This window comes from Leptosomus discolor, chromosome 13 (genome assembly GCF_034619465.1).
Source record: "Leptosomus discolor isolate bLepDis1 chromosome 13, bLepDis1.hap2, whole genome shotgun sequence".
In the NCBI taxonomy this organism is placed as follows: Eukaryota; Metazoa; Chordata; class Aves; order Leptosomiformes; family Leptosomidae; genus Leptosomus; species Leptosomus discolor.
Genome location: NC_141403.1, coordinates 5766928 through 5788435, shown reverse-complemented (window position 1 = coordinate 5788435; position 21508 = coordinate 5766928). Strand labels below are relative to the sequence as shown.

Here is a 21508-nt window from a genome sequence, read left to right as displayed (position 1 = left end):
CTTAGTATCTTGATATTTAGCAAAAGGAGGATATTTGAGAGAAAACGTTAAATACTGAAATTTATTGGTATTTTTCAGGAATCTTCTAGATATATGGGTGAGAAATAAAATAAATATACTATAGGAATTCTGTCACCGATGGAGAACTAAAAAGCCACACGATCATACAAACCTTTTCTACCTGTATTGCTTAAAGATAGTATTCTAAAAATTCTTAGTCAATAGATGTTTTCCCATAAACTGACTTTGAAAACATTCCATTATAGGTGCTTAGAAACTGTCAGAGTTTGTCTTATTACTGCTCTTTATTAAACCAGATGCAGAGGGTGTACAATAAAAGACATAGAGGTATTTCCATCCTAAATGGGTGACATGTAGTTTGTAGTTTGGACTAATCATATTAGGCAAAATACATTGTAAGAAAAAAACTAGAAGTAAAATCCCAATCATATCGGTTTCAGAGTTCAAGTTCATGATGTGCTTGCAGAAAGAAGAAATAACTAGCTATTCAACACTCAGATAAAAATGTATTTTATTAAAATAAATGTCTAGATGACAGTATTCAAGATTATAATATTCAGATAAATAATGCTGTGTTTATGTAACAAAAGGCCTGTTCCTTCCCTGCATATCATGTTAATGTCTGCTGCACATCAGAAGACAGAAATTAACCTCACATCTGTGCAGTCTTTTCTAACTCTTCTTAGAAATACCTTATTTAACTTAAATTAGGTGATATTTCCTAGCTTCTTCTACAATAAAAACCCATAACCCTCTTTATATAAGGTAAACCCAAAAGGGAGTCTGCTTTTGAAGTTAATGTTCCCTAAAATTTCAAGACATCCACAGATCAATAAACTTTATTCTTTTCCATTATTTGATGGGCAGTGAGACCTTATCAGTCAGTTTGATCTTTTGGCTTTCTTGAAATGCTCCATGGTAATTCATTTGGAATAGTGATTGATGCCGACGAGAGAAGAATGTGCTAATTGCAGGCTACCCTAACAGACAACGTGACCAACAAGCTATTCAGGGAAATTGATTTTTGCTTTCCACTGGAATTCTAATGAAGAGGAAAATGCCTTCCTGACTGCACATGCCAGAAGTTCCAAAACAGCACAGATCACCGAATTAATGTTAGCCTGGTGGGACATTATAACTGTTGTCTGTATTTTTGTGTCTTATTTTACAGTAATGAAAGCAAAGAGGTAAGTTCAGAGTAAATCATAAGAGCGAAAATGAAGCTAGTTAACTATTTTTTGTTTACTAGGCATTTTGACCTTCTTTCCTCTCACACAGGACCATTTCTCTGCCGCTGCCAGTGACTGACATTATAGAAACTGTTCTGAAAATGCCCAAATGCCCAATTCTTCAATAGCTGAATGTGACAAACCACTTCCTTTCTGCGACTTCAGGAGGCAAGAGCAAGATAAAATTATCTGTCCTGGTTTGGCTGGAATAGAATCCCAGCCCAGCCATGCCAGGCAGGTCATGAGCAGAACCGAATCAGCCAGGGCAGCTGACCTGAGTGAGCTACAGTGGTAGCCCAGACCATAATGTAATGCTCATTACAAAGGGGGAAGGTTTGCTTTGTTTTCCAAAATATATGCTCATCCTTTTGAGGAAGTGTGGCTGTTGTCCATTCTTACTATGGTCTCTAGCAGCTAGAACCTCAGAATTTCAGCATTTAAGCTGCTGACAGGTTTGCTACTTTGGGGGAAAAAAAAAAATTGTGGAAAGAACAGATTTCACAAGACACACAGCTCTATGCCTTCATCCCATGGATCCAATCACCTGATGTACAGCCGCAGAGAAGAGCACCAATTGTGCTCATGACGCATTTTGCAAGAAACCATCTCTATTCAAGGAATCCTACTCTCGTTTTTTTAAGACACTGCAGTGCCTTCCAGTAGTATGAGACGGCCACTGGATGAACTCGGAGGCAGTCAGATGATTCAGTTTGTTCCAAATTCTCCTACGGGCTTGCTCCAAAACCATGTGCAAAAATTTAGGGGGGTTTTATGCCTTCATTTGGATAATAGCATTCATACAGTTTTAGAATTTTAGAACATCAATGGATGCCTGCTAATTTGGTGAAGCACAACAATCCCGTTCCCCCTTCTATAGTAAAATAGTTAAGATGTAATCTGAAGAAAACGTATATATATATACACACACAAATGCATTAAACATATTAATTAGAAAAGTTCATGCATGATCTTACTTTGACCAACCACTCCAGTGCCCTTCGACTTCAGAAAAAAGTACCTATTTTGAGGCAGCAAGGTACTCTGAAGAAAATGTATTAAGATTTCTTGAGCTAGAATAAGGCGCAGCTACTACACATTTAAATACAGTCGAAATGACAATTATAAATGAAACAACCCCGAATTTTCTTTTTCTTACCTGCTGGTTTACGGGAAAATTCCTGTTGATTTTTTTAATCTGTAAAAATGAATAAAGAAATAGATTAATATTCACTCATTACAAGAAAAAAAAAAAGACACCCCAAAACATTGGATTTTAGAGACATATAGCAGATACTCCCTTCCAAATTATGTATGAAAAAAATCCAGAACAAAATCTCCTGCAGTAAAGGGACTGAAATATTTGAGAAGCTCATGTGAATCATGGGACATTTCTATGGTCGTTGTGTGGTTCATTCTGCTGTTCAGAATACAGGAAAGGAGAATACATGCAAAATTATTTCTGAATTCTACAACACTATGTCTTTTGAGGTTTTTTTCTGATTAGAAGCTATAACTTAAACTAGAGTATTTAACTATGGAAGTAACACAGAACAACTTACTGCCATCCACCAAAGTCATGAAGCTTTAAGCAAATTCCTTTCCTTAAGGAACAATGGAAAATTGGGCTGCAATAGCCTTTGAAACATCCCTCACTCTACCCTTGTACCCCAGTTGCAAAACCAAGTGTGCAAAATCAGTTCTGATAATTGTTCAAGCCATTTTTTCCTTAAAAGATTCACCAATACCCCTAGGTAACAAGTAAAGAGAAAACTGGTCTGAGACATCCGATTCATGAGCAGTTTGTATTTAGCCCTGCAGATTGCTGACTCCATCTAAATAAACATTGCCAGCTTTCTGACACAAAAGGGTCCAATACAAGGAGAATTAAGTGTGGAACATATGCATTCCTGCTATTAGTAGAACAAAACCTGTTCTTTTTTATTTTAAGCATAAGCCCTGAAAGCTTTTGAGCAAACCTAGTAAATCTACCATGCGCATTCATGACAGACACTTAATACCTAGCATTTATTTTTTGCTCTCTCATGTTAACTTTTCACAATTGTTTTTGTAGCTATGGGTAAATGAGTAAAACACATCTTTAATTTAAAGACACTCTCAACTAGAAATCAATTGTATAGCCCTGAAAGACCTGAAACCACAGTGTAACGTTTACACTGCTTCAACCAAAGGTATGATATCCTTTTAGAAGAAAGGAAGAATCACCACTGAATTTCCTCCAGTGTTTATAATATCATCTCTAAGTAACTATACGGAGAGATGCGAGGGGCACTGTGTTTTGCAGTCTTTAAAAACAGACTGCCTCCTGCAGCGGTAACCTCTTTGCATTCTTCATGCAAATACTGAGCAAGTCTCTAAGTCTGTCACCGACATCCCACAGTTTTGCTATCAAAGGATAATTCTCACTGTCAAGAACACGCTGGCAAGCAATTTCAGCTGGGTTTCAAATGCATCCTGAAGCAAAAGTGTCAGAAGAACATTTCCACCCTCCCTTCTGGCATGTACACCAGCTTCAGTTTCCTCCTTTCTTCAGCATAAGTTAATGGGAAGCATTAGAGAAGCTAGGACATTTGGTGGATAAAGTATTAAAATAAAATGAATCCACACTTTATAAGATATCAACTACCTTACATAATTTCTTAAAAGAAAAGGTGGATTAAAAAAACAGGTTTTTGACATAAAAACAGAGATTTCAAGACTTCTAGGATTTATTCCTAAATCTGACATGAAATACTCCAGCATGATAAATCCCTGTTTGTGTTAGTAGGCATTAATAAAATCCTTGTCAAAACTGTGTATTTCCTTCTAGTGTAAGCAAAGACTAGACTACAGCCAATACCGTGAAAAATTTAAGTTATGAAAGAACATTGTCAAGAAAAAGAGATTTTACTATTCTAAACAAAATACGGAAAAAATCTCTTTAAGGGCAAGTTATGGTTGTATACTAAATACTTCAATAGCATTTTTGTTTACTTCCTATATAAAGATTAATTTCTTTAACAGAAATAAAGTACATTAGGAGCCTTGTGTACTTTTAAATGTTCCTGGGAAATGTAACTGCATGATCCAAACATCAGTTTCTCATTCACAAATTTCCAGCTCATTTTTTAAAGCACAATCTAAGTGCCTACACTGCTTAGTTGTTTTAACTGTTGTTGGTGAATTACAACGATCATGTTTATCTTTCAGGCAATATGGTGATGATTTCTTGAAATGCATTATTTTGAATTATGTTGTAATTTGCAAACTGCGTTATAGGTGTACAGTTCTACCTGGAAGTAAAAATTGTTATGTGTGATCAGTTTTAGGAACACCCTAAATGTTTATCATTCACATGCATCAATATTGGATGTTACATAAAACCCAAAAAAGTTCTACAATCAGGCAGCAGAAGTCACTGGTCTTTAAGATTACGAGATACACTGCCTTGAATGCGGAAAGGGAAACATTAGCCAACACTGTTCTTCCCAGCATGTTACAAAATGCGCTGAGTAAAATTTAATCTACAGATGATTCAGATCTACCAATCCTTAAGAATCAAAACCTAACTGTAAATACTTTTTGCAAATAAAAAGAGAAAAAAAATCTTCTGTTACTTAATAGATCATCTAGAAAAGAAATGTTCCTTCGGTCTTCCATAACATTACTGAACTCATCGCAATACTATTATTTATTACGCAGAATCACAGCGCACAACACTGTGTAACTGATGCAAATGAATAACATTTGTTTTCAGCACAGAACACCAGCATGACCTGAAAACATATATGCACACAATATTTTTAAATAAAACCCTGGCAGATACTACACTAAGAAAGGCAGGCGCTCTGAGAACATTCTTTAGAAAGATGTGTTTATCTAGAGCAATAAAAAATCAGGAATGGCACAAAAGGAGACAAAAGAAGAAGCTAGCAAACAAATTCTGTTCTGAAGGCAAAGAAACAGGAAGCGTTATGAAAGCTGAACTGAAGCTAGCAAGAACTACCTGCTTCTACTTCATGCTGAAAAAACAGATGTGGAAGGGTGAAATTCTACTCTGGTTCGCATTCCATGAAGGCAGATTAGGAAAAAAAGCTCTAAGACCACCACAGAGAAGAGGTTTGGGATTTGGTGACCACCTAAACGTGGAAGGAGGAAGAAGGCATCAAAAATAAAGTCTCTGCAGAATGTTACATCTGACTAGTAAATAGACAAGTGATGGGGAGATGAGACCAATAATCGAAGGATAGATTTTAGTGGAAGCTATCCTAGAAAAATGGTATGAAGTATAATTGATTGTGATAAGGATAGAAAGATACATGACTAGATATGTTCCAAAAATTCAGCTGGCCAAATACGTTAGGGCATCATAGCCATGAGGAATATTGGACAGGGAGATGATATGAAGTGAGACATAGAAAAGAATGAACCACGGCTTAATTCAGTTAATTTTGTGCACTAGATGTTGCCACCACAGATGGATAATTTTCACCGTGATGGCTGTGCCTGCTCTGCAGAAGAAACAAACAAGAACATGGAAGACATCAGTCCTCAGCAGGGTGAGCAGATGAGCAGGCTTTAGCTTCAGGTGTGCAACTTTTTTCTGTTTTTTTTTTTCTTTTTTATTTTTTATTTACATCTTCATGCCAGAGAAACAGTAATCCAAAAGAACATCCTTCCATACTGTTGCCTTTTTGTGTGACTTGTACCCTATTACTGTTGCCCTCTGCTGCAATGCAGCTGATTAAGCTCACAAAACCTGGGTTTTAAACTTTCACATTCAGTTGAAACTGAACTGAATTGTTCACTCCTCTGAGAGCTACTATTTCAGACCTTCTTTGAGCAAATAACGCTGCAATAACTATTTTCAGTATCCATAAGAGGATTCTAAAGTGTAATCTCAAACCTGCTATTTATTAGGGTTTTTTTGACCTTTTTTACCAATTCATTTTAATGAAATTTGCTATTCCGGTGTAATCACAAGATCCTCATGAGATGATGAGGAAATGTGCCTTTCAATGAGCACATACCACCCTAAGGACTCTTAAGGGCAATATCCATAAATACGGGCATTGATTCCAGGTTTTTCCAATTCTTGAAAATTTAAATAGAAACCATCATATGCTTAAAAACTTTATGTGTCCCGTGCTTGCTTTAATCCTGTTTCTTGAAAAACTGTACTGTAAATGAGAGGCTCACGGTCCGAATGTGATACTGGGAAAGACGATTAATGACAGTGTGAGTCTCAGCTTTCACAGCTGGTTCTCTGCAAGACGCAATAATATAAGAAGGTGTTAGCTGTCGGGAGAGAGTTCTCGAGGCCATTCCCTTGGAGCACCTACAGGAAGAGCCAAGACTGAAGGGCAACATGTGGAACAAGGGGGCACCAGCTCCTGCTCAGCATTTTGCTTAGACAGTAGACCACGTTCTCCCAGACATTCACATATGATTTGATCTATCAATTTCTTGCAGCCTGTAGATGTCATGTAACTTTGCAGGTCTCTTTCACCATCAGAAATTTTCCAATTAAAAAAGAAGCCTTTATTATTTTAATTTATGCTGGCCAGATATCTAGATTTCCCCACACAATTTAGACTCTGTAGCCTTTTTCAGCAATTGTTTGCATTACATAACTGTTGATTTACATTCATTATCAGCTAATTAAAATATAATAGCTTGACAAGAATGTAAATTCATTAAATAGTTCCCAACTTTATCTCGTGCATTAAAGCAACGCTAGAGTTCATGCCATTGGGATGTTAAGTGATTGCAAACAGGTAGCAGGATCGTTACAATTTTGTGGAAAAAACATGAATCCATGCTATGATAATCTTATGTTAATGAATGAGTAAGAACTCATATAACTATGAGCTATATGAGTAAGAACTATATAACTAACATTTGCAATTATTAGTTGCTTAGTCTTACTTTCTGTCCTTGCTAGGCTTTTGTTTGCTCGATGTACTAGGTAAATTGGGGTAAGGTTGTGAAATTTTGTAATCCAAGAGTATACACGCATTGAAAAAAGCAGGGAATCGGAGAAGATTTGAAAGCAGCATGCAGCAGTTCACATGAAATATATCATATGTTGGTAAATGCATTCAAATATATGTATAACTGCCTATAGACTGAATGCAGGAGTTCTTGATGCTGGTTTTACCAGCTGTAGCAGATTTTAGAGTTTAGGCTGAAAAGTAAGCTACAATATGCAAACTGATCTGTCAACGTGTTCTGGAAAATATGGGAGAAAAGGAACAATTTAATGCAACATTGATGTCTGCTTCCTGACCTACCAGTGATGATGCCATTCTCTATTGTCTGTTGATCACATTTTACCAGCTAAATGGTTCAAAGGGCAGAAAGACTGATATTACTGCCATGATTTCTAGTATTTTCATGCCTAACTCAGATTTTTCTGAAGACTAGATGCATTGGATTGCAAACGCACTCAGCCTGAACGAACGCAGCATCAAGTTCCTTGAAGGACGAAAGGGAAAAATCAAAATATATGAACATTTATATAGAGGACAGGCTTGATACAACATTGAACAATCCATAAACAAAACATGACTTCTGCTTTAGAGTCTGGTCCTATAGATCCTTGTAGGCTGAATCATTCTCACTGAGGTTTCTAGATGAGAACAAAATTGAGAAACATGACAATATATGTTTCAACTTATATAATCAATGTTAGAAAATCTCTTTTATGAGTAAAAAAAAATAACAAAAATAAATCAAATACTTTTAAACAGTACAGACAATTAAGACATGGTAGGCATAATTCAGGAAGCCCCTTATCAGCTGACTGAAGAAGTCCCAAAGCAGAAGCTGGCTGGAAAGACAAAGGGAAATATAATTATACTTCTCTATCACCAGACACAGGCCTAGATGGATCTTTGTTCTGGATTAATATTAGCACTTAAAGTTCTTGTGGATCATCTTAATCCATCTGGAAACTAAAATCCTACATATAAGTAGAGGAAGAAAGGCTGAGATATTCTTGAGGTCTCATCTGGAAAGCAGTCCTATAATTCTAAAAGCTTCCTTTTAAATTCTTGTACTGACTGCCCTTGCATTAGCCAGTTGTACAAAGTATACAGAGAGCTTGTGTGTTTGGGTGAGCTCCTATACATGCAGATATTTGATAAATGCTTTTGGAGAAAACAAAGGATGGCTAGTAAGGCTAAGGAACGCTCCCCCCAAAAACAAATCAGTTGAATACAAATTATTCCTAACAGAGGTCCTGAACTGATGTATGGAAAGAAAAGATCTGTATATTGAGAGTTACTATCAATTTTTGACATGTAAAAGCACTATCAAAGGAGAAATGCCATCTGAACTATGAACACAAATCTGCATACCATCCCACTTCTTTCATTTCCTTTCTCACTCAAAAGGACTCAGCGATGCATTGAACACTACCAGCACAGCAGTGATGGACGGATATTACAGAGAAATACCAGATTTGTGCCTATTACATGAAAGTATAGCAGGAAGACAAAAGCACAAAACCAAGTCATCACACATCTGTGATGTCCCAATAATAGGACTGCAATTACTTTTATTTAAATTAAGAAAAAAGCTCACTTAACAGATGAATGACTTCATTTAAACCTGCAATATTTAACATCTAGTCCTAAGCCCGGACATTACCTTAATGATAATATTGCTACTGTGCTTCTTTAAAGAAGATGCTTGTGTTACACACAACACAGTTTCACAACAGTGAATCTCCATAATTAAAATACCAGCAGCAGCATGCATATTATTGAAGAGACAACAGTGACAACTGAAAGCCAGTGGCTGAAAAAGCTAGTATGGTCCCGTCTGAAAGTAAGAAACATATGTCTCTCTACTGAAGATTTACTGAAAAGACTGTGAACAACATGAAAAAAAAATGACCCAGAGGGAGGTACAAGAATCATTGCTTCAGATAATGAAATGCAACTGGATAATCATGGTTTAAATCATAATAGTGGTTGCTCATCGGAATACGATTAGTGTAGTATCAATCACACTATGAGCAAAAAAGCTGGTGCAGGTAATCATCAGCAAAACATCTACTCACCAAGTAGTGAAATATATTCCTCTTGAGTAGCTCTTTCATTTGCAATTCAAAACAATTTTACTGCCCACCAAAGAAAAACAGTTTGCACTGGAAATCCATCTGAATACCTCTTAGGTATTCAAATCTATTTTACTTCTTGTTAAGAAAACATAGATTCCTATGTAAAGATGTAGCGTACCTAGCAACTATCAATCCAGTCTTCCTTTGATGATATCAAGGACTTCCATCTGAAATACAGCTATCCCAGATTCCCCAAGCTAATCTTTTTTAAATTCTGAATTCTAGGTCTCTTGTATACAAAATACTTTAAATATAAACCTCACACATTTTCTATAGGTGGAAATACTAGGCTCTAGAAGCTATCAGAGGCCTCCAGAATACATATTTTATTACTTTTCTCTGAATTCTCAATATTCAAGGAAAGTTTTGTTGAAATTCCACCATATTTTTCAATAATGTTTTACTTAGCTGTTGCTATATCCTTCCTCCATACAATAGTGATTGGCACTTCCGTAAAAAATTAAATAAAATAAATTCCAAACCTTCAAAGTTCTCACTGCCAAACAAAAGATGCAACAGGTAAACAAGTTTAATAGTTGAAAGATAACGCTTGGCACTAGAAATCTATAATTCATTTCCACAGACTATCACTGACTTATTGTGGGATCCTAAACTTCCAAAACTCGCTACATGAGTTAGTTTAAAACAGTATGCTGGAGTTATTATACTTTGGTTTAGTTTGACTGACAACACAGCAAAATAACATTTAAAGTTCAGTAGACAGTAGGAGTAGCAGGTCACAATGACTGGTTTAGTAGATGACAAAATGCAAAAGAAGCAGTTACACCCTCAAGAAATTACTAGACCAAAAGAGGAACACCCTGGAGCTTCAAGGTATCTGCGCTTGTCAAAAGAACAAGGTTAAGACAAAGAAAAGAACTAGATTTTGAAGTAAGAGCACAGTGAAGAAAACCCTGGATCACCCTCCTTCACAAAATCATGGCAGTAATACACATCTGTCTGTAGAAATACCCATGAGAAATGCTTCAATATAGAAGCTGTTGAAGAAGAAAATAATCTTACTGAACAGGTGTGCTAGATGATTAAAAATGTCATTAATATAGTCAGAATTTTTTTGGAGGTGGAATAATTTTACAAGGGTAAATAGTACGTATGACTGACACATATTTAATGCAATATAACATTTGTGCTTATTACGAAACTTGGATGACAATGAACAAGACGATATGCATATAGAAAAAAACAAGGCGGGGTGTTTTTGTCATTTGGAAAGTATTTATGTTATAATTTTGGTAATTCATAGCAGTTAATAAAGGAGTTAAAGTCATGAAGGAAAAAACTAATCTAAAAACGAGTATATGCTGTATGTACCTAGTGTTAGAGCGACACAGTACCTGAGGTGACGAGACTGGTATTTAACAAGGATGGGTTTCAATGGGAGTAACTATCTAAACGTAAATAATCAATCAGATGGTTGATTATCTGATTTAGATGGTTGATTACCAGGTCTGCAGCTCTCAGCCCCTCTGTCTGCCAGTTATTACTGCAGAATAAGCAACCCCAAGTCATACTTCCAGCAGAAACAAGATTATAAATTGTTAAAAATTGGTCTATACACCTCTCCTTGTTTAAAACATCAGATTTCATATTTTCTGATTTCTCAAGAAAATTAAATAGATAACTCCAATTGCAATTTTACTTTTCAGTAACAATTTCACTACAACATAACATTTAGATGATATAATATTGAGTATATTGCATTTACTTTCAGAAGTTTTCACAGAATGCCACAGAAATGGAGGAAAAACTTTAGTCTAACGGTAGCCATAGTTCGTCTTATCCCAGTTATTTCCGAACGCAGCTGCAAACACTGATATGAATATGTTCATTCTATGATAATAAAAAAGAATAGAAACGTATGGCTGAAATGCAACTCAACAGATCAAAGCTGTCTGCCCAACCCATTTGTACAGTCCTGCCATGATGGCACTCTCAATGCCTTATGGGCCACAGAATCACAGAACGGTGAGGGTTGGAAGGGACCTCTGGAGATCATCTCGTCCAACTCCCCTGCTAAAGCAGGTTCACCCAGAGCAGGTCACACAGGATGGCGTCCAGGTGGGTTTTGAATGTCTCCAGAGAAGGAGACTCCACAGCCTCCCCGGGCAGCCTGTTCCAGGGCTCTGTCACCCTCAGAGTAAAGAAGTTTTTCCTCATGTTCAAGCTTCCCGTGCTCTAGTTTCTGCCCGTTGCCCCTTGTCCTGTCACTGGGCACCACTGAGAAGAGCCTGGACCCATCTTCTTGACACCCGTCCTTTAGATATTTGTAAGTGTTGATAAGGTCCCCTCTCAGTCTTCTCTTTAGGCTAAGCAGACTCAGGTCTCAGCCTTCCCTCGTAAGAGAGATACTCCATTTCCCTAATCACCTTCTAGTCCTTCGCAGCCTGTAGAGTCAATCTTTGAGCAAGTACAGCTCTACTTAGAATTGGAAGTTTTTCTTACCTCAAAACAGACTCTTTCCAGTTGCAGTTGAAGCCTGTTACTTCTCAGGTAATCCATCACAGAAACAAAGAAGAAACTGCCTGCTCTTTGTGTAGCTTTTCTAAAGTTGAAACATTATTCTTTTCTTTGGGCTTAGCAGTTCCATTTCACCCTGTATTTCCTTGCAAGTTCACGTTATTGTCAAAGAAGCCAAAGCACTCTTTGATGACACTGCTTCTGCATATGAGCATTGCAGGACACATTCTTCCTGCATGACCAGGAGGACTGACTAGTGTATTACAACAGCTCTGACCCCCTCAGCCTTCCTCCAAGAGTCTCGTAGTCACTTTTGATCTGCTTAGAATCACACTGAAATCAGTTATGCCCGCATGAATGAGCAGTCCCAGTTAATTGTCATTTGGCTAGATGGCTTTGGCAACATCCCTCAGATTTAAGCTCCTGGGAGACAGACAGCTTCCCACAGTGTTAGGTCCAGTCACTAGACCGAATTTTTCATCACACAGAGGACTGAGTCACTCATGACCAATACATCTCTTCCTCATGGGAAGGGTGATCATTAATCTCACAGATTTTCCAGCCTGCCAGGTTTTCATTTCATTTTTTCTCCACTCTTGTCATTAGGCTTGAAACTTCAGTTACTGAGGGCAGCATTGTAATGCATCACTGCCTGAGAAGGGACCGTTTCCCTATGAAGATGACTTGTGAGTAGAAACCTCTTGTTAGCCAGGTTTTCCTCATTCACAGCAGGTGCTAAAGTGGATCTTCCTGGCTTGTTGCCAGTCATCTTATCCACACCCTTCAATTCCAGATTTCACACAGTTTGATGGCTTTCTCATGTAATTTCTCCATCTACTTAAGAGATTTCATTATCAGGTATGCTCCAATTGAGGCATTCTCCTCAGCCTTCTTTGGCAAGGGAACTGCAAACCATAACTCCTACAAATTCAGTTTAAGATTTGGATTGAGACATCTATAGTTTTGGTTCCCATCTAAAGATTCTACTTGCACCATTTTAGCAGGTGCTGCAATAAAAATACCTCATATTCTGATCATCAGTTTGCTAAGTATACGGCATGCTCGTTACTTTCCTTGTTTTCCTTCCCCCTAAAAGTCCTATTCACAGCTTTTTACTTGCTTTGTTGCTAAGTCACATGGCTCCTTGCCTTTTAGGTCCCTCGTGCCAACCCGTTCTTTTCACTCTGACCTGGCTGAAGCAGAACTAGAGGCAGTTTGTTGCAGACTGCAGCTAAACTCATTTTGATCCTACGCTCAGTCTATCAGCAGGCTTCTGACCTTGCCCATGAAGAGTCCACAGTTTGCCAAGGTTTGCATTATTTCATGACTTCCTCACATTGATAGAGATACCAACATTTGCAGTTCACACGCTGGCGTTTAATAAGGCAAAGAGGGTAATAAAATAGTGTAAGAAATGGGGAATTTCACACAATTATATATAACACATGAGACGATTAACCCTCTTGACAGAACCTAATGCCCTGTAGAAATGTAGCTAGTGTTCTTAAAATACATTTAATACTTATGCTACAGCATATGGGTCTAAATGAATTCCTGCTGGCAAAGTTCAATAAATTGGCCAGTTGCCAGTGGTATAGACAAATACCTTTACCTGAAGTAATAAAGCTAAAGTAGCTTTCTGTAGTCTTTACAGGTATTGTATCTTCCACCACCCCACCACCAACCCAAGTTTGTTTACTCCAGTTTGAGTGGATTAAAAATAAAATTAGAGGAACACCTAGTCTTTGTTGTATTGTGTCACTTTTCACTTTTTCTGTCTAAAAGAATTACACATTTTTATTCTCTCGGAGCTCTCAGGAAGAACAGCAATATTTATGAGACAATTTGGCTGACAGCACCAGATAACAAACTGCTTGTAAGCTAAAAAAATCACCTGGTATTACACTACTTAAATAATTTGGTTGACATAATATGAACTATTATGAGTATGTTGAGACATTAGGTGTACATGATAATGAACTAGGTCTTAACACAATTGCAGAATTTGATGCTAAAAATAAATTAAATATTTTTGTATGTCACTGTGAGATAGGCATAAACCCCTTAGTTTTTCAGTACTTGTTTCTGCTGAAAGCTCATAATTCATCTGTATAACTAATCATTTAAAGTTTCACTGGAAACACTATGAAATTACTTTGTAGTACTTTTATATTTAAAGGTCACGGCCTCATATTTGGCAAAATACTTCTCGTCTCTCCTCCTTATACACAACGGGGCTTACATTGCTCTGCGTTCAGATTAATCACAGACTCACTCTAGAGCTGCATTCAGTTATACTCTGAGCTGGTTTTCAAGGAGAAACTCTTCTGCAATAAAGCTCCTGCATTGCCGTCAGCAGGGAAGACCGGACTCTCCCTCATCTTTCTGTTAACAAGCTGCTGAGCCATTAGCTTGGAAAGTCTTGAATATAGTTCCCTTCTAAAGAATGCAGTTCCTGTCACTCATCTCCAATTCCACCTCATCACTAAGAATTCATTATAAAACACTAAGCAAAGGCCTCGTAAACATGGGTTTTCTCAAGTACCTTCTGGTATTTCTGAAAAGGAATGCTCAAATACTGAGCAATATGGCCACATACAAGGACAAAGAGCTGTGCATCTGCGGGACCGTGGCTGAAAGCCAGGCCAAGGGGCAGAATATGTCAAAGTACCAAATAGGGCAAGCTACAATTTTTGGCAGAAACTAATTAATTTTCAAGCTCAGACTTTTTTTTTTTTTTTTTTTTAAAGAAGCATGTTATATACTGAACTACATTTGAGGACTATTCCAATTTTGTCAACAATAATGTTAAATTTACATCGTAGGAATAGACTGTGTATTTTTCTTGACTTGGATATGACCTTGTAATCCTTAAACTGGAGGTTTTGAGTAATTAAGAATTGACAGAATTTTCCTCATCCTCCCATGAGTTACCAATTTCTTGGCATTAAGAATGACTAAAACAAGCACTGAGGATGCTACAAATAAATTTAAAGATGACTTTTGCTTTAAAGCACATTTCAGACTTGCCTATGAGAAAACTATGAACTTTTGTCGAATTTCACTGCATTATACTGGGCTAAATATAATCTTTGAAAATCATTTTTCAACAGAAAACAAAAGAACAAGGTAAACCAAATTTCAGATCCATTTAAAAATGACATATTTCTGTATGAGAGTTGTCACATGGTATATAAAGCTCAAGAAAGAGTTTTAAGATCTTGCACTGAAAGTGCATCTGTGTCAATAGATTTCAGAACAGCAACTCACTGTCTAATTGCATTTCAGCAGTAAAAGAGATTTAGTCAAAAATATAGATTTTTACTCTATCTATAGATCATATCTTCCAAAGGACACCTAAATTATGACACTTAAATTATTGAAATATATTACGCAAATCCTCAATTTTTTCACAACACCTTCTCTTATTACTCTAGTGAAAGTTTTAGTTACCAAGCATGGATGTTATCTTTCCTGAAAGAAAAAGGCATGGCACACACATGCTCAGAAAACTACTATAGCACTATAGATATAAGAGAAATCAGGAAATAAATTGCTCAGCAAAGGTATAATGAACCATGAAGACAGTGCCATGAGTAGAACGCAACAGCTATAATTTACAAGTGAAATGCATATGTCAAGCTGCAACCACACCAGATGATGTATAATGAGTAAAATTGTATGCGGTTACATTGTTATATACTGTCATGATGTGGGAATTAGCTGTATGAACTTGACATCGCTATAATAACAACACTTAAAATGGTAATATATATCAGAATGGTGTGTTATTTAGAGAATTTAGAAGTGAACAAAGCAATTAAATTTCTGAATAATATCATGCGTATTCATGAAGCAAAGGCTGCTGTGAGAGCATAAGCTCAAAGCCCGAGAAGAAAAAAAATCCCCAAGATGAATGAAGGCAGCAATTCCTATATCAAATATAGAATCACTCTTTCACTATGAGTACTAACTGTAACTAACAGTAATTAGGAGGGTATTAACACATACAATACAATTTGCAAAAGATTTAGTTTTTAGCTGGTCATGACTGAAAAAAAATAGTAAAAATAGTAATGAAATGAAGTCATAGCTATAAAAAGACAGTTTTTACCCTGAAACCATATTCACTAGGTGTTCTAAGCCACACAAAATTTATCATTTCTACTTTATTATTATTTATTTCATTTAGAAAATTTCTGTACTCAGCAAATGGATTTAGAACAGAAGTTCAGTCTCTTGTAGCTTATGAATAATGTAATTAGGACACAGTCCGAATTACAGAGAATGTGTATATTTAAAACTCTTCTCGTTAATGTAGAACTAGTCCCCTGTCTGGTCTCTAACATGTTCCCACATTATTCAAGATTGCGTCACGCTTACAAACGGTGACAATCATCTCTTTACAATTGAACTTTTTGAGTAAATTCTGATCCACAAGAGCATGAAATACTTTGACTTTCTTGTCATCGTTCTACCAATGATTTTCTTTTCAATACACAGTGAATCAACCCTTTTCCTGGCCTCTCTGTTATCACCAGTGTACGTCAAAACTGTTTCTTTTCACCCTTGCCACTTCCAAGATGAGGAAATCTCATCTAGTCCTACCACCTTTCTGGTTCTACATACTCATGCGATACTTCCTGAGCCTACTCTTAGTAATAAATTCTACTCTGCAACTTCTTTCCTCTGTTTTAGGTTGATGAAGAGTTCATCATTTAGTCATGTCTCTTCTTGCACTTTCTTTTCTTTCCAGTGGACTAACAGAGTATGCATCTTACAGAAAAAATAGCTGTCTGTTGATTTTTTGATTCTATAAGTTTTCATATATATATATATATTTTTACTATGAAAATGTAAAAAAAATTCTTTAGTACTGGTAATACTGTAGTGGTAGACTCCCCCTTTTTTTCTTTTTTACAGCTTTACAGGAAATGCCTCTGATAACAGCAGTAAACACAGCAAAGAGACAAGAAGATGATGATAGATTGATAAAAAAAGAGTGGTGGCGTTGAAAATAATCCCATTATTAGTATTAACTCTTCTTGTCTTCTGATGCTTGGGATAGAAGACACAACATGCAAAAACAAAAGATTATTTTTAAGCTGAAAGGTTAACGCTTCTGGAGCTAAAGGTTTCTTGTCTATTCAAATCCAAAACTAAAAAACACACCTCAGAGTTGTAGCTCTGATCAGATAAAAACAAGGTGGCCAGCAGAGCTACACAGGCCAGTAATGCAGCAAGTTGATATTTTTATTATTTGCTGATCACTCAGTCAAGATGCAAACTGCCTTCTAAGTCACTCCAGTGTAAAAACTGAATGGCGTTACAACCAGGAGCACGTGGGAAGTTTCTGTGAGTCTGTCTTTAGGGCTTAAAAAAAAAAAAAAAAAAAGAGGTAAGCATAAAATGCCTAAGTGTGATTTGTTGTGATTTGCTTTATGAACTTACACAGGTAATGGGAAGTGGGTTTCGGATCAGGAGACTCAACAGAGGTCAGACAGCTGTAATTGCTTTACGTTAGGTTTGGCCTGCAACCTATCCAGCTCTGTAAATGGCAACTTAATTTACTGGTACAACCATCTGCGAGCCTCAGCGAGTTCTAGTTGCTACCCAAACCTAGGGACTCTTCTTTTTTTATTCAAATTGCATGCTATATTTTCCTGACTTCTGCTCATTACATTTTGAGATGAAAATGATGTTTATGGTTACTGTTTGGTAAATGAATGTGCTAATCTCCATACCACTGCAGCAAGAGCAGCTCGCTTAATTAAGGCACAGGCATACTCTGCTAAATAGTCAGGAGAGGTGTAGTGACTATCTCGTCAGGCAAATAACTTCAGAAATAATCTGCTTAAAACAGCTTGTCAAGAGCCTTTTAGAATTTAGTTTGTTATAGTATTTTAAAATTTGTAGATTATGTTTATACACCAGTATCAAGATCCATTTATGTTAATCTGGTGCAAAAGGAAACAATTCTGATGTTAAACACGCATACAGACTGTAATTTATCAATTATTTAACGAGGAACTGAAAAAGAATGTTTAGCTCCACAACTCCATAGGGGTTGTGTCAGCCTAAAGACATACTTCTTCTTGCAAAACACTCTATTTAGGATGTAAAAAAAAACCCAAACTTTTTAAAATTAACACTGTTACTGCTAAAAAGTAAGGCAAACATTTAAATCGAATGAATGCACACATTATTAAAATATAACTTTACGAGTAGACTGTGTTTTTCTGCCTGGAAAGAACAAAACAAGTGGTAAAAATAATATATTCACTCCCTCTAACAAGTGCATCATATAAAAGTACATAGAGTTGAGTGACACCACTCACTGCTGAAAGCCCAAGCATTTATGCCATCATTGCTCACTTGTGTAATGTTTAATATTAGAAAGCCGATGTCCATCAAGATTTGCTTCATACTTGCATTTCCACGACTCCTCTTACAATAATAAGCTTCAAGCGTCTCTTTGCAGACATCTGGAGTATCTCAGGAAAATTCAGAAGGAGAAAAAACTTCAGAATACATCATGGAATACACCTCAGAGTACTTCATGGAAGTGACTACTAACTTTGGTAGAGCAAAAGGACTCTGAAATAGTAAAAGAGGTGTCTGAATGTCAGTTCCTTTTGTCTCTTTGGCAGTGCCTTTCTTCATGAACGGTCCTGATTCAAATGATATTCACAATTTTGTGGAAATAAAATCAACCTTACCAAAAGTTTGGAGGATTAAACTTTTCATTTATTCTCCATTCTAGAGAGATGCTGTGGTTTAAGCCCAGACAGCAACTCAGCACCACGCAGCCACTCATTTTCTCCTTCCCTCTCCCAGTGGGATGGGGAGGACAATCAGAAAAAAAAAGTAACACTCACAGGTTGAGAGTTTTACTTTCAGCAACTGAAATAGAAAAGAATAATGACAGCAACAACAATAATAATAAATTGTAATGAAAATTAATATAACAAAAAGAGGGAAAAATAAAACCCAAGAAAAGTCAGCTGATGCACAATGCAGTTGCTCACCACCCACTGACCAATGCCCGAGCAGCGATCCGCCCCTCCCAGCCAATTGCCCCCAGTTCATATTCTGGGCATGACATCCTATGGTATGGAATAGCCCTTTGGCCAGTTCAGGTCATCTCTCCTGGCCAAGCTCCCTCCCAGCTGCTTGTGCACCTCCTCGCTGGCAGAGCACGGGAGACTGGAAAATCCTGAACTTAGGATAAGCGCTACTTGGCAACAACTAAACCATCAGTGTGTTACCAATGGTGTTCTCTCCCTAAATCCAGCACACAGCGCTGCACCAGCTACTAGGGAGAAAAATTAACTATCCCAGCTGAAACCAGGACAAGAGAGTTTAGATTATTCAATCACCTTGCTTCCACAGTATCTTAATTACTTCTCTCCTCTTTGATGAACAGTAACCCTCAGTTTATCCTTCCCATAATGCACATATGGGAAAAGGAGTATTTTCTTCTTTCTGAATAGAATAGTAAAGCAATACAATGGATGCTATAGGGGTTCTAAATCTACACAGCAGTTGCAGGTTGGTATTCCAGTGAAGAAATATTAAGCAAATAGCACATCTCAGAATCTAAAAACGTCCAGTAAGACTTGTATTTCCCCTATACAATAACAAAGCTATTTTTTTCCCCAGGTACATCTGCTCCTGGGAAGGGAAAACAGCAGCCACTATGAATGTGAAGACAACAAAAGGAAAACAAAAAATACTTCCATTTATCCCCTTTCTTCAGCAATGTCCAAGTTCATTCCTCACAGAAAAAAAAAAAAACCCACAAAACATTTTGCGTCAACCTGGCTTCCCCAAAGCAACGTGGCCTAGTTTTGCAGTAACAGCGATGCCCTGCAGTATACGAAGAGAAGCATCTGCGACCAATTTGGTCACGGTAGGTAATACCAGAATACCCACCCACGGTACGGCACACACAGGACTCAGGCTGCAGGAGATGGGCACGTACCCGCTGCACTTGAGCAATACTCCAAGTGGATGAATCCTACTGGAGAGCCTGGAGGAGAGCCCTGCCTCCAGCTAAACAGCACTGGCACGGATTAATGGACAAAGAGAACAGGCTCTGGAAGAGGGAGCAGAGCCTCAGCCCTGCTCTGTCTCTGGGCATCCTTTGGCACCAGGGCTGCAGGCTGAGCAGCACGGAGAGATCCTGTCTCACGTCAGTGTGACTCTTCCTACCCGTAGGCTATTACGCTAAAGTACCCTCTTGCCATTTCCCATTAGTAAGTGGGAGAGGTAGGGACTTAATTCAAGGAGACTTAATTACCCTCTGGAGATGTCTGTATTCTTTATATAGTTAATGGGACAGAAGTAAGTGCCCAAGTTAGGAGGACTGGTTCACTTTCTTCCAAGTCTCAAAGACATTTTCTTCTATCCACTGACTATGTAGCGAGTTTGGGTGGAGAGGATCTTGCCTTCTCACGGACAAACGCCTAACATTTCTGTGAGATCATTTAATTTAGCTAAATTAGGTTGAATTCCTACATTTTTATAAAAAAAAATAGTTACAAAAAGAGAAGCCTAATTCCTTGGCAATCTGGTACCAGAAAAGAAGAACTGCTAAAACTCCTCTGACAATGTTAAATCAGCTGAATTATGTGAGAAGCTGCAGCATGTTGACACACCATAGGAAATTTTTTATCCTTTTATTACCTTACAAAACTACCTTAGGAAATAAACACAATGAAAGCAATATTTTCTGCTAGGCAGGTAACAGATTCTTCCCTGGAGAAAACTGCTGAGAGTTTTTGGAATCTGGATATATACTATTTTACTCTGCTTTTTTTATTAAGACTCGTCTGTACAAACAGGAAACCTATAAAATATGCAAATAAATCACCTCTACATAGATTAGCTGTGCATATTCAAATCTACCTCTGAACACATCGATCCAAAGGAAAAAAAAATATAAAATTATCCTGTTCTTTAAATTGTCAAAGTATTATTGACACAGTGGGCTATAAAAATACTTTTCACTGATCTTCTATGTGGTTTCAACGCATCACACTGGAAGAGCAGTAGAGTATCAGTAATTTGAAATGGAAATAAATGTCTTAGGACATTCAAAAACAAGCCTCTTGAATAAAACTGGAATTTATTATGTTAAAGAGCTAAGTTGTGTATCTGCGTTGACCTTACATCATCTTTCTGCTAATATAGCTACAAGCAGGTGCACGGATTAATGGGCATCAAGTTCTTCCTCGGCTGCATTTTATGTTGTATTTTATGATACTGCACCACTAAGTAGTCGCAGGTGAGATGAACACGCATTCTTTAACTACCTGGTTGCCTCTTTCCAGAAATGTTTTATGACTTCCTCATACTCTGTATCTATATTTAGTGACTACCTTTCCTATCACAGGAGATCTCACATCAAAATAGAATTTAGGAACCCAGTATGTACCCTTTAGTCATTAAGTGGTCTCCTGACAGACTACCAAGGCATAACTGCTAACTGGCTCACAAGCAAAATTGTGGAATAAAGAATTAATTAATTACCCACATCAAATACAGAAATGTACAGTCATTTTAATATCTATCAAATATATGTGATCAATACCTTCCGAGACACATAGCAAAAGATTACAGGTTTGATTTCAGAAAGAAATGAAGCAACAAA

At 37.2% G+C, this 21508-nt stretch overlaps 1 protein-coding gene across 2 annotated transcripts in view; it reads right to left on the bottom strand.

The window, feature by feature from the left end:
• SNTG1 (syntrophin gamma 1) overlaps positions 1–21508 on the bottom strand; it is a 153044-nt gene that overhangs the window by 63154 nt on the left and 68382 nt on the right. For both annotated transcript variants that reach the window (XM_086472624.1, XM_086472626.1), the window contains exon 11: positions 2407–2445. In XM_086472624.1, the coding sequence (XP_086328750.1) occupies positions 2407–2445 (39 nt within the window). The remainder of the gene's footprint in view (positions 1–2406; positions 2446–21508) is intronic.